Source organism: Nannobrachium achirus (genome assembly GCF_963921795.1).
Source record: "Nannobrachium achirus genome assembly, chromosome: 20".
Lineage (NCBI taxonomy): Eukaryota > Metazoa > Chordata > Actinopteri > Myctophiformes > Myctophidae > Nannobrachium > Nannobrachium achirus.
Genome location: NC_137827.1, coordinates 54,743,221 through 54,757,195, shown reverse-complemented (window position 1 = coordinate 54,757,195; position 13,975 = coordinate 54,743,221). Strand labels below are relative to the sequence as shown.

Genomic DNA, 13,975 nt, shown 5'->3' with positions numbered 1-13,975 from the left:
CATTGCAAGCGGCGCGAAGGCCAGCGGACCTTGGTCCTGCTCTTCGCGCCCGAGCGCCGCAGGCGCGAGTGCCCGCGAAGAGCGGGCCAGGGCGCCGGCCGCGCGAGTTACGAAGCCGTGGTGAATGCAATCGTTCTATTTATGCCCAGGCCATAAGGCCTGGGCAAGCGCACGATAAACACAATGATAATTGGGTTTTGGTGCACCTCGCGCGGTCCAAGTGACTACAACGGAACGCTCCCTACGTCCGGTTCAGCCAATCACAAGCTTCAAAAATGAGTCCGGGGCGTGGTTATCCATCTTTCCCAGTGGGATCCATAATCACGCGGCAATCGCGCTATGAACGGTGAACGTCATCGATGATGTCACTGGTATGCGGATGTCTGAACTGCCCACAGCCCTCCTATGAGACACAGACCGAGTAGGGAAAAAATGTGCTATTTTATCATGAACATTTAGTGAGGACCATGCAATTATATGAACATATAGGCTGAAAAGTGGTCGTCCTTTAAGTATAGCCTACTTGCGTAAATGTACTCCCTTAAAGGAGTAGTTCACCCCCAAAATGACTTTTTTTCTATTGATTACTCATGCCATGGAGAGTAGAGTTCAATAATATTTTTTGGTTTTTGTCACATTCCTAAGACAAAAATTTGATTAGAGTAAATTTACCCCCATTGATTCCGGATGGGAAACGGGTCCCCATCCGGAACGAATGGGGGTAAATTTATTGTTATCAATTTTTTATCTTAGGAATGCAACAAAAAACTAAAAATATTATTGAACTCTACTCTCCATGGCATGAGTAATCAATAGAAAAAAAGTCATTTTGGGGGGGAACTACTCCTTTAACAACAGTGCATGGCACTGCTTACAGCATACATTATCTGTATGAGTGAGTCGAGTGACAACTGCTTCTCTTTGATTATTCAACGTGGCTTTTGAAGTTCTCATGTGTTCCCTTTGTAAAGGCCTATAACTGGGAGCTGTTCTGTTTTTAATGCAGTTAGTTTCCCACACACACACAGCAGCACCACACCCGAAATGTGCAGCTTGATTCAACTATAGCTGCCTGCGCTGGGGATTAATGCTCAGTGCTGCTCACTGGGATTCAATTTGGGAGAACCCTTCTGGATATATCAAATAGGCTAAGTGATCACTGCTGTTAATCCCATTTGACCAGAAAATGACTTTTTCCTCCACAACATTGAGGCATCAGGCATATTACTGGTACAGCGGGTTCGCAAACTTTTCAGTGTTCTATCCGTCTGTCATTCAATGTTATATGAGATACTTAAATGGTTTCCTTCTAAGATCTCCTTTTAGTAGACCTTGTACCAGTGAACTGGCAGATGTGACTTATAAGGATTGGAATGTGACCTGAGGGCAGCATTCAATTTCATTGGTCCTCGCGCCTGGCCAAAAGTGAACTGTACCGTCATGACACTGTACCTTTTCCTATGCAAACTTCTGGTAAAGTCTTCAATCAATCAATCAATCAATGAATCAGTTCGAGACCCAAAAGAAAGATTAGACGTTCCTTGATCTGGGACCCAAACTACTTCTTAATCATTATTATATTTTATTTATGGAATTTCTTGGATTTGTTTGTTTTACATTTTAAATTTAGATTTTTTTTTATTTTTTTATTTTTTTTACTCCAGTCGTGACCTATAAATGGGTCGCCACCCACTGTTTACATGTCTCCTTTAAAGTTCGACTATACTCCGAGCTGCTTGAGAACAGATAGCTGTATTTATATCTATTCAATGCATAAATAGCCTCTCTGCTTGCTCATCTCCAGTGCTGCTATAGAAACGCCCCTGCCTGCCCTGCATGCAAGCACCAACCACCATGTGCTCCTCTTTGCAGCGGACACTGAGTCCGCGCGCCTCCCCGAGCAGAACACACATATGCGCACCTGGAAAGCAAACAACACAGCGGCAGTTGGAGGAGCGGGCGATGATGGGGAAACAAACCAAGGGAAACAACATAAAGAAATGATCGCATTCCAGGCGTCAGCTATACGGACTAAAATAAAACAAGGCTGATCACTAGATCTATATCTATCTAGGCTATTATGCGATGATGACGACCGTCGACGAGATCGCGTCTCTCTAGCTGGGGGGGGGGGAAAAAGAGGGGGAAAAAAACGGAAAAAGATGAGCTGTCATTTCCCCAGTGGATATCATGGATTGAAAGGTGCATGCTTCTTTCGGACGCGCGACGACTTCTCCCTCCTACTCGGACACACTTGTGGAATATCATCCCTCTCCTCCTCCTCGCCATGCCTTGTTGTTCTCCCATCACCACCAAAGCGCTGCTTCTTCTTCTAACGCTCTGGCTGGCAGCGCTCGTTGCCACCGCGGAATGCCGTAGGCAGCGGCACGTCCACGGCCACCGCGTCCGCAGATGGACCGGCACGGTGGAGACGCAGAAACATGGACCGTAAGTAGAAAGGAGGGAGAACCCAAGACAAGACAGTCAGTGTTTTCCTCCCCAGATCGAGGCGTAATTTCACATGGTGATGGCAAACTAAAAAAGTGGTCACCACTTAAGCCTCATTTCTAAAATAGCGAAAATAGTGGGTCTATAGATGTGCCATTTCAAAACTTCGCGCATCCTACCATTGACAAGACAGTAGATCTTCTAGGGGATTTGCAGATCATTGAGCTTGTAGATCAGCTATTTTTGCTATTTTGATGATCTTCTCTGACTATATAGCCTATTATGAAAGTGGATTCTGCTTTTCAATGGGAATGCAGTGGGGTCTTGCCATTTGCGAGTTTCTGCAAAAAATATTCTCCATTCTACATAGAAAATAGAAAGGAAAAACAGGGAAATAAACCTGTGGGGGAAAAAATCATTTACAGGACATGTTCTTGAAGATGTTCGCCTATAATTTCATTCCCAAAATTGGGATGCCACCTTGAAAGTGATTGATAAATGAGTTGGGGACAATATTTAGTTGGGGACCTCAAAGTGAATTTGAGGTTAAATGTGCAACACTAGGGGGTGGCAATTGCCATCCCCGCTGGTGGCACAAATGACGCCCCTGATGCGTTGTAGAGCCGTGCGTAATTGGCCTCCACGGAGACGACAAACAACCAACACGGCGCACAGGTTGATGAGTTCATGTATACTATCATTGTTAAGTTTCGCTCAGTAGATCATCATCATGCCTGCTATGTGGATGCCATAACCAAAAAAACACATTCTTCCTCTCACCACGATTTACCAAGTCGTGTGGGTGTGTGCGCGCAGGGAGGGTAGACCTACAATAGGCTACTGTGATTCTGCAGACGAGGACGTCTGGACACCTGGACACCTGCAGACACTGCTGGGTTTAATGCCACGTTCAACTAGCCTGGTTAATAAACAAGACCGCACAACACCACCCCGTGAATGAAGTGTGTGATAGTCTGGTTTATTAACCAGGCAAACGTCCAACACACTGTAACAATCTATGCAGACATGTGATTCTGCAGACGAGGACGTTGCAATTGTAGACACATCTGAAATAAATAAATGCATAATAATAAGAAGAAGAAGAAGTAGAAAATCCAATATTGAATCCAAAGAAAGCCATTTTAAAGGGAGGAGAAGGTGGTTTTAGGGGGGTAATATAATAGCTAAAACTCAATAAACCATGCAGGCAATAACAGCTGCAAAATATAACCGAGAATGTCCAAATGGAACCAAACGAACCCCCCAAAGGGTCTGTTTGGGTCCAATTTGGAGGCGGCATTCTCAGTTCTGGAGGTATAACTTGAGCAATTAGGCTACTGCTGCAAAAAAACAAAACAAATGTCAATAAGTGAGAATTTAGGGGGCACGGTGAAGCAGTTGGTAGTGCTGTCGCCTCACAGCTAGAAGGTCCTGGGTTCTATTCCCGCCGGGGACGCTGTGGGCACTGAGGGGCGTGTTCTCTCCTCGCCCCCAGCGCCCTCTCCTCCGCGTCATCAGTGCCCGCACCCTAGGTGGGATTGTCAAAATGGCCTTTCCGTGTGGAGTTTGCATGTTCTCCCCGTGTCTCCTAGGGTAGGTACCCTCACAAAAAACATGCAGTAATCCTGGTCTCAATAATGTCTCCCCCTGGCCAGCCGGGGCGCCTGATGGAGAGGAAAGGCACTGGTTGGAATAACGTGTGTTCCTTCCACGTGCTACCGCCAACCGGGGAAACTCCCCCGTCAGGTGAAAAGCAGCGACTTGGACTCCATGCATAGAAGGAAGCATGAGACTATACACTGATGTGGGATAGGGTGGGTGGTGACACTGAACAGCAACCCAGAGCTGTATGATGTAGGGCTGTCACGATTATGACATTTTACATGACGATTAATTGTCACTTTTACGGTTAGCCATTTAATTGTGTTTTTTTGTCGAAAATTACATTTCTGTTTGGCGTGTATAGGCTTTGAAGTTGCACATGGCAGATATGACAATAATAATAAATATACAAAGAAATTACTGACACATTTGACAACTTTATTCTTAAAAAAGAACATTGATAGTGGAAATAGATATAGTGGAAATAGCCGATCTACAAGCCGATCTACAAGCCGATCTACAAGCGCGTCGCATCGTTGTGAGCTTGTAGATCGGATATGTAGATATGACACATGACACACATAACCTAAATATACAAAGAAATGACTAACATATTTGACAACTAAAAGAATATATATAAAAAGCTATTTCCACAATATTTGAAAAATGCTTGAAAATACATGAACATGTTTCAACGTGTGTAAACCACAAAATAATTGCGATTATATGTCCCAACAATTGCGATTAGACGATTATGTAATAAGTGTGACAGGCCTACATTGTGATGTGCGATAGGGTGACTGTGAGCAGCTGCACTCTGCCTACTCATCATCAATCAGCGGAGGAGCGCTGCGTGGCATGCGTTCAAGCAGGTCATGACTGGCGTGCCGCGGTGCCTTCCGCCGTCCGTCCCTCCCCGTCGCACCACGTGTCGCGGGCACGTTTTGCTCCATCTGTCATCATCATCATCCTAACATCCCTCCCTGCTGAGTCCCCCCCCCCACCCTCCCCCGGCCCGGGGATGGATGGATGGGATCATCACAGGAGAGCTTTGCTTTTTTTTCTTCTTTTTTTTACCCTTTTTTTTTTTGCAGAGGCATTGGCGTCAATTCAGCAAAAGCTAGGGTATGGCAAAGATGGGATCAGCTTTTGTCAATTTTTTTACCGGGTTTCTTCGGTTTCTTTGGCCGCAATCACGTATATGCGTGAGACATCTTCTCCGTATCTTTTGAGAATGAGGGAGGGAGAATGAGGGAGGGAGGGAGAGAGAATGAGGGAGGGAGGGCGGGTCCAATACATGTTCACGTCGTTGCTGTCTCTCGCTCAACCGAAGGCTGTCTTTTGGCTAGGGCTGTCACGATATGACATTTCACATGACGATTAATTGTCACTCAAATAATTGTCGATTAACGATTTAATTGTGTATTTGTCGTTGATAATTACATTTCTGTTTGGCTTTTTAGGCTTTGAAGTTGCATAGTTATGGCAGATATGACACATAACCTAAATATACAAATACATTACTGACATATTTGACAACTTACTACTTAAAAAATAACATTGATAGTGGAAATAGCCGATCTACAAGCTCACAACGCGTCGCGATGCGACGCGCTGTGAGCTTGTAGATCTGCTATTTCCGCTATTTCTGAAATCTTTCAACATTCACGATTATGACGATTATGACAAAATAATTGCGATAATGTCAAATAATCACGATTAGACAATTATGTAATAGGTAATTGCGACAGCCCTACTTTTGGCCAAGAGATTTGCAAGAGGCAAAAAACCACTTGACCTCCATTGACAATGGAATGGACCTCCATCCCTCTTTCTCAAATGATACGGACACGACAGCTCTCGCAACTGTCTGTAGCGCGCCTTGGACTGGATATGGCAGCCTGGAACGGTTGTTCAAGTGCAGCTAAACTTGGCATGTTAGTAAACGTGCCACAATTATTAACAATAACGCATTGCACCTTTGCAGCTGACCTGCGGAACCTGGGAATATACCATTCTGTCAAGATGGGGAGAATACAAGTGTGGAGAATATCATTATAATACCTTGTTAAAGTGACCATTTTGTTACATTTTGCATTTGTAGTTATTTTACTGTACTTTAACATCATTATAACCAGCACAGATAGACAAAGAGACATTCATGGATTCATATTTAAAAGTAACTTTCATTTTCCCCCCCTGGACCCAGGTTATCGCAGCAGCATACCCCTGCCATACCCATTATTGACGCCCCAGTGCAGAGTTGGTGTTAGTACAAAGGGAACATGTGGCCCGCATGCAGTCTCAAAATAGTCGCTGCTACCGTATGATGGCGGCATGCAGCATCACCAGGGGAGACCTCTGGCTGTTGAGGGTTGTTGCTGTTTGAGTTTGACCCCCCCCCCCCCCCCCCCCCCCCCCCTCTTCTATTTATGCTACAATTAATTATCGCGGCATGGCATTTTATCTTAGTTTTTTGGAGCGCTGCCAGCATGAATTCAGGAGCAGCAGAGCCTGTAGCCAAACAGCCATAGTAGTGCTTTAATTGGCGTCAACAGTGTGGTCCACTCATTATAATAAATGGCTTGCATGCAGACTTTGTATTCTATTTTATTTTATATATTATTTTTAGGACCGCGTGTTCCTAATGAGTCCCCTTTGTTCTTGTTAAAATAATCTTGAACGTCCTGCTGACCCTGCAGTGCCATTGTCCAGTATCCTCAGTGAGGCCAGTGTGGTACGTGGTCACACATTTTCAGGTCAAGGACCGCCAAGATTAATTTGTATGTGTCCCTGCACGCCACGGCCGGACCCCGTCCACGTCCCCGTCTGAAAATACTTTGTGCCAGGGGCACCTAGAACAAGATTTGTGGCGTTGAAATGTTTCCAACAATTAGAAAATAGCAGATCTTTTATAACTAGAAATACTTCTTCTTTCGTGTATCATCGTCGAAGTCGTTGATGATTGGTTAGGCGACATTTTATTTCACGTTACTTGGGGGAGGCCATGAGGTGGCTGTCGTCTTCTCCCCCTTGCTGATGTCGGCCTAGGCAGGGTTTGAACCACTCACCTTCTGCATGAAAGGCATATGCACTAACCACTACACCAGGGTTCCCCAATTAGTTTTTCGCCAAGGGCCGAATTATGTCTAGGGTACCAAGCCGAGGGCCACAACATTGCAGGGGGCGGCGGTGGCGTTCCCACTACTCCAGCGACAGTTCGTTGTCGGGTGAAAATCTTGTATGTCCAAAACCGTTCGTTTTGAATTTATCATTTTAAAAATGATTTAAACTATAGTGAAAACAGCCGATCTACAAGCACACAACGCCTCGCACCCGCGAGGCGTTGTGTGCTTGTAGATCTGCTGTTTTCACTACTTTTGAGCGATGGCCTTGTATTATTTGCGAAAGAACGTACACATTTTGAGATATGACATTTCCACTCGACAACGACGACATACTAGTGTTGTTGCTGCTCTTATACCACCATTATTACTGGGGTTGGTGTGGGCCAGACAGTAGCCCCGCAAATGGCCCGCGGGCCGCCTATTGGGGAACCCTGCACTACACCAACGTCACACCCCCACTAGAAATACTGTTCTTATCAAACAGTGTGGGCTCGCATGTAACACCATGTATGGGCACAAAGATCTGCCGTTTGGCTGCACCTCATTGGCTAAGTGCCCTTCCTTTGTACTGTCGAGGAGAACGTGACTGATAGATAAATAATGAAGATAACTAGTTGTGGGCTCGCTTTCAGCAATACCCCTCTGTCTGTCTGTGTCCCTTTCATGCCCATACATTATATGGAGATCTCTTATCTCGTATGTCTGGCTCTCTTTTATGCCCATATATGGTGTTCCGTGTCCAGGCAAGTCTGTGATGCCATCTCCAAATTTGGGCACTGTAGTGATGTCAGTCAGTGATGTCAGTCATCTTCAGAATTGGTCACTTGTTTCATCATGTCAGACAGACATTATTTTGGCATTGTTTCAGCATATAGCTGTTACCATGGCGGGGACATTGGGACCCCCTGGAACCCTCTCAAGGACCCCTGGCTGGAGGTCCCCAGACCCCACTTTGAGAACCCACTGGTGTATAGGCTTACTGGCAACTGACACGCAATGTTTCAGTATAAAATATGTTTTTTGTTTACTTGGTTTTTTTAAACGTCTTTTAGAAATCCTTCATCAAAAGCTTTTGCTACTTTCTTTTCTTTATTCCCCCCCCTTTTTAGCACAATGTTAAAGGGAAACTAGATAATTTTTTAAGACTTTTTTTATATATATATGTATATATCTTTTTTTTCAGCCACTATATTATTGTGCTGGGGGTTTTCCTTGCAGAAAGACGCATCCCCCTGGCTGTTTTCCGGTTCTGTTCCACTGTTTATGTTGACATTCATCCCTTGGAGGGACGTTTCTGTCAGGGAGAGCTGGCCAGAGCTCTTAATTGCTCCATTTGAACTTCAAAGGGGTTGTGCACTGAGGTAATTGATTGGCCCATAAAAGTGTCAAGTGCTTGTTAGTGATCTCTCTAATTGCGACCGCAGGGAGCAGTTTAGTGTGCAGCAGTTGTCACGCTAAGCTGTTACCCTTGCCTGTCACACTGTGTTACTCTAAGCTGTTACTCTTGCCTGTCACTCCCACACACTATGCTCTTTTACACATCCCACAGGCGCTTGCTGTAACTAGACCTGTAATCAGTGTTAAGCCCGTTCAGTTGTGGTAGATCAGCTCAACTGATGTCCAGCACATCTGAAACTCTGATCAGTTTGGCTGAGTGTCTCAAAGTGTTCAGATCTCCTCTGCCCTTTTCCTCCTCACGTGTGCTTTGAAGAGCCTTTGCTTGTAAGTTTACATGCAATTATGGGAGGGACCTAGTTCCCCTTTACTTTGTATTTTCTGTACAAAGTACAGTATCTTTCTATCTTGATAGTAGGCTAATTGTTTAGACTAGGGGTCTTCAACGCTTTTCCCATCTTTACCTAGTAAGGACGGGAACACATGTTTGTGTTGTTGCTATGTACAGTATATAGCAACACAATGGTTTTGTAATTTTTGATTAAATATTTCAGGTTTTTCTGAAAACTTCGGTCAGGATTTAGAAGGCATTTTTAGAATCGGCCTCAGTTCTAAATGAGAGACGAAGCAGCACATTGTGTCACAGATTCAACTTTTTCATAGATTTCATAGATAGTTTTGTATACCATAGCACCATCATTGGTGTGTGTTGGTCTTTTGGATTCATGTTAATATGCATTTTCAGACATTCAACCACTCACTAAACTTGACCTTTCAGTCTGTACCTGGTCTGCTCTTTTTTCCCCACCAAACCTCTTTGCCGAAATTAGACGATCTGCGAGGCGGTGTGAGCTTGACGATCTGCTATTTTTGTAGAAAAGGGTAGGGTTGAATTGATTAATGTAGAGTAGTGTAGAGCTTGTAGATCAGCTATTTCCACTATCAATGTTATTTTTTAAGTATAAAGTTGTCAAATATGTCAGTCATTTCTTTGTATATTTTAGTTCATGTATGTCTGCCATGTGCAACTTCAAGGCCCACAAGCCAAACAGAAATGTAATTGTCAACCACAGAAACACAATTCAATCGTTAATCGCGTGTAAAATGTCATAATCGGGATAGGGATGGGACGATACGCGATATTATCGTTTATCGTGATAAAAAAACACTCGTGATAATCGTATTGTGGAGATTTAATTTATCGTGATATCGTCCTCCGTCATGCACTGGGAATCTGGGATCAATTCACATTTTATTTGCCGAGCTGCATATCCGGTACCACTTCAAACCTCTATAATTGGTAAAAGGTACTTAAAATATACGTACTTGATACAGTCTTTTTTTGCCACTCTCTATCAAATGTCTTTGTCAAAAAAATGGCAGATCTACAAGCTCACAACGCGTTGCAACAGATCTGCTATTTTTTGGGCAAATGTTCCACCCCAGGACAATGGATTTCGATTATCGCGATAATATCGTAAATCGCGATTTCTTTGGTCACGATAATCGTGATGTGACATTTCCATATCGTTCCTTTCCTAAATGGGGACAGCCCTGGGCACTCCGCTGTCTCGCTGCGTTGCATTCTAATGCAGGTGTTTACCTCGCTCGTTGCGAGTCGCCCAGGATAAGAGCGCGAGCTGGAATTGCCTGAATTGTAAAAGCGATTTGAGTAAATGGGTGTTTTCTCCTCCGTGTAGATTTTGACCCTGATCACTGGGTCTACTATGCAACACCCCCGCCAACACCGTGCGCTAACTCTCCTGTAACAACGTAATTACCTAAACAGAAGCTTCAGGACGGAATCACCATAACAGACCACATTAAGTCTGAGTGCTTGTGCATTTTCTCAGTATGGAGAAATGAAACGGCAAAAGAGGAAGAGTGACCTATGCTGTGCCGTGTCTGTCTGGGTGGAAACCTCATATGTCCAAAACTGCTACTGTTCGGGATTCAAATGAAAAATCAAACCTCAGTTCGAAGTGGAGCGGTGAATTTGAGCAGGTATGCCGCGTGTGTGTGTGTGTGTGTGTGTGTGTGTGTGTGTGTGTGTGTGTGTGTGTGTGCGCGTGCGCGCGTGTGTCTAGGCTGCGCAACAGTGCTCTTCTCTATCTGTTCCTGGTTTTTAAAGTTTAAAAATCCGGCTACGCACCGTTGTACTAATGAAACATAACTCCGGCCCACGCACCGTTGTACTAATGAAACATAACTCCAGCCCACGCACCGTTGTACTAATGAAACATAACTCCGGCCACGCACCGTTGTACTAATGAAACATACTGTAACTCCGGCCACGCACCGTTGTACTAATGAGACATTACTCCGGCCACGCACCGTTGTACTAATGAAACATAACTCCGGCCACGCACCGTTGTACTAACGAAACATAACTCTGGCCACGCACCGTTGTACTAATGAAACATACTGTAACTCCAGCCCACGCACCGTTGTACTAACGAAACATAACTCCGGCCACGCACCGTTGTACTAACGAAACATAACTCCGGCCACGCACCGTTGTACTAACGAAACATAACTCTGGCCACGCACCGTTGTACTAATGAAACATACTGTAACTCCAGCCCACGCACCGTTGTACTAATGAAACATAACTCTGGCCACGCACCGTTGTACTAACGAAACATACTGTAACTCCGGCCACGCACCGTTGTACTAATGAAACATTACTCCGGCCACGCACCGTTGTACTAATGAAACATTACTCCGGCCACGCACTGTTGTACTAACGAAACATACTGTAACTCCGGCCACGCACCGTTGTACTAATGAAACATTACTTCGGCCACGCACTGTTGTACTAATGAAACATAACTCCAGCCCACGCACCGTTGTACTAATGAAACATTACTCCGGCCACGCACCGTTGTACTAATGAAACATACTGTAACTCCGGCCACGCACCGTTGTACTAATGAAACATTACTCTGGCCACGCACCGTTGTACTAATGAAACATAACTCCCTAGCCACGCACCGTTGTACTAATGAAACATTACTCCGGCCACGCACCGTTGTACTAATGAAACATTACTCTGGCCACGCACCGTTGTACTAATGAAACATAACTCCCTAGCCACGCACCGTTGTACTAATGAAACATTACTCCGGCCACGCACCGTTGTACTAATGAAACATACTGTAACTCCGGCCACGCACCGTTGTACTAATGAAACATTACTCTGGCCACGCACCGTTGTACTAATGAAACATAACTCCGGCCACGCACCGTTGTACTAATGAAACATACTGTAACTCCGGCCACGCACCGTTGTACTAATGAAACATTACTCCGGCCACGCACTGTTGTACTAATGAAACATAACTCCAGCCCACGCACCATTGTACTAATGAAACATAACTCCAGCCCACGCACCGTTGTACTAATGAAACATAACTCCAGCCACGCACCGTTGTACTAATGAAACATTACTCCGGCCACGCACTGTTGTACTAAAGAAACACTCGGTCAAAGTTCTTGCTCAACAGGACAGGGTTGAAGACAGGGCCAGTCCACGACACACAGATGAAAAGAAGTGGCTTGGAATCGCCCAGGATTACATTAGACAATAGGCACTGGGTGTAATATGGGTTACAAAATTGTGGGATAAAATTTTAAGAAAAAAAAAAAAAACGTAAAATAAACGACACATTTTGAGCTTGTAGATCAGCTATTTGAAATATTTAAAATGTATTTTTCAAAATAGTCGAAAAAAATGGCAAAAGAGTTTAGGGTTAACCTTTCTGGGTCATAGACCCCGGGTCGCGGACGTATTTTCTCTATGGAGAATAACATTGGCTCATCTTAAAATCCTCTCATATAAGCACTGTGGTCCAAAAATATAATAAACAAACTGTCCCTGCGATATTTGTTAGCTGGCTCTGTATCGTTTATGATAGTCAGTCACTCATATTTGATACAGTCTGTTTCCGGTGAAAATGTAACTAATTTGGCGTCAGTAGCAATAGCTTGTTCTCACAGTCATTTGATTCTTCATATCCATATGAGTCAAACCGCCGGGATCATTTGTGTATTTTTGGAACACTGTTCTTATTTGACGCGATATTGAACAATTCTATGGGAATTCTGAGTGGGGGGAAAAATCGCGACCCAAGGTAGGATGTGTAAATTACGTCAGACGCAGGTACTCTATAGCGGTTCCCATGAAAGTTTAGACAATGTGGAGGCCCCTGCTTCATCTCTCTCTCAACTAGGGGGTCCTTGACCTGAAAAGGGTTGAAGACCCCTGGTTCTCCCCAGATGATTAACTTAATGTGCAACACTGTTTTCTCACTCAACAGTAAACAAACCAAAATCAAGTTTAAGTGTATAGACCAGGGGTATTCAACGTTTACAGGCCAAGGACCCCTTAGTTGAGAGAGAGATGAAGCAGGGACCCCCACAACCTTAAGTAGATAAGACATAGATTCCATATAGTTTCATTGTTTGACAGCACAATTGTCAGTGTATTTTGGATTCATGTCAATTTGTGTTATCAGATATTTAACCACTTGAACCGTCAATACTCACTAAACTTGACCTTTCACTGTACTTAGTCTGCACTTTTTCCCCTCTTTACCAAAGCTATTTTTGGCTAAAGTTCTCAGAATATGCACACTAGGGTTCAAGTGGTTAATATATCTATCACTCAAAGATTTGGAGGTCCCCCTGTAGTAACTCTGAGGACCCCCTAGGGGTCCCGGACCCCCTGTTGAAGACCCCTGGTATAGACTGTATCTGCACATTTCTAATGTGACAATTTAAGGACTTTTTAATACCTCTAAAATGACAAATTTTTGGTCCTTGAAAGCAAAACAGGTTGAGCATCAATCAGTGTGTTGTGTGTCTTGTTGTTTTCTAGTTCCTTGACCTTGAACAAGAAGCCCCCAGACGTCACCAAGGCCCGGAAGCTGAAGACGGAGAATATCATCAAAGTAGACGATCACGACTTCACCATGAGGCCTGCGTTCGGAGGCAAGTTTAGGACCTTCCAGTGCTGTGTCACACACACACGCACGCACGCACGCACACACACACACACACACACACACACACACACACACACACACACACACACACACACACACACACACACACACACACACACACACACACACACACACACACACACACACACACACGCATGCCCGCATGCCCGCATACACACACACAATAGGGATGGGACAATATGAAGATTTCATGTCACGATTATTGTGACCAAAGATTTACGATATTTTCGCGACAATTAAAATACCCCCACCAATATCCATTTTCCTGGGGCGGAACATTTGCCCCCAAAATAGCTGATCTACAAGCTCACGGCGCGTAGCAACGCGACACTTAGTCGGCTTGTAGATCGGCTATTTTCTTGGCTAACAGATTTG

At 44.4% G+C, this 13,975-nt stretch overlaps 1 protein-coding gene across 1 annotated transcript in view; it reads left to right on the top strand.

Moving 5' to 3' along the window:
• Window positions 1-2,398: 2,398 nt before the first annotated feature.
• The window catches only part of gabrr2a (gamma-aminobutyric acid type A receptor subunit rho2a), a gene marked incomplete at its 3' end in the record, with an annotated part of 128,463 nt that continues 116,886 nt past the window's right edge, over window positions 2,399-13,975 (top strand). Inside the window, exons 1-2 of the mRNA XM_080751419.1 lie at window positions 2,399-2,448; window positions 13,453-13,565. Coding sequence (XP_080607545.1) covers window positions 13,547-13,565 — 19 coding nt within the window. The 5' untranslated portion in view covers window positions 2,399-2,448; window positions 13,453-13,546. The remainder of the gene's footprint in view (window positions 2,449-13,452; window positions 13,566-13,975) is intronic.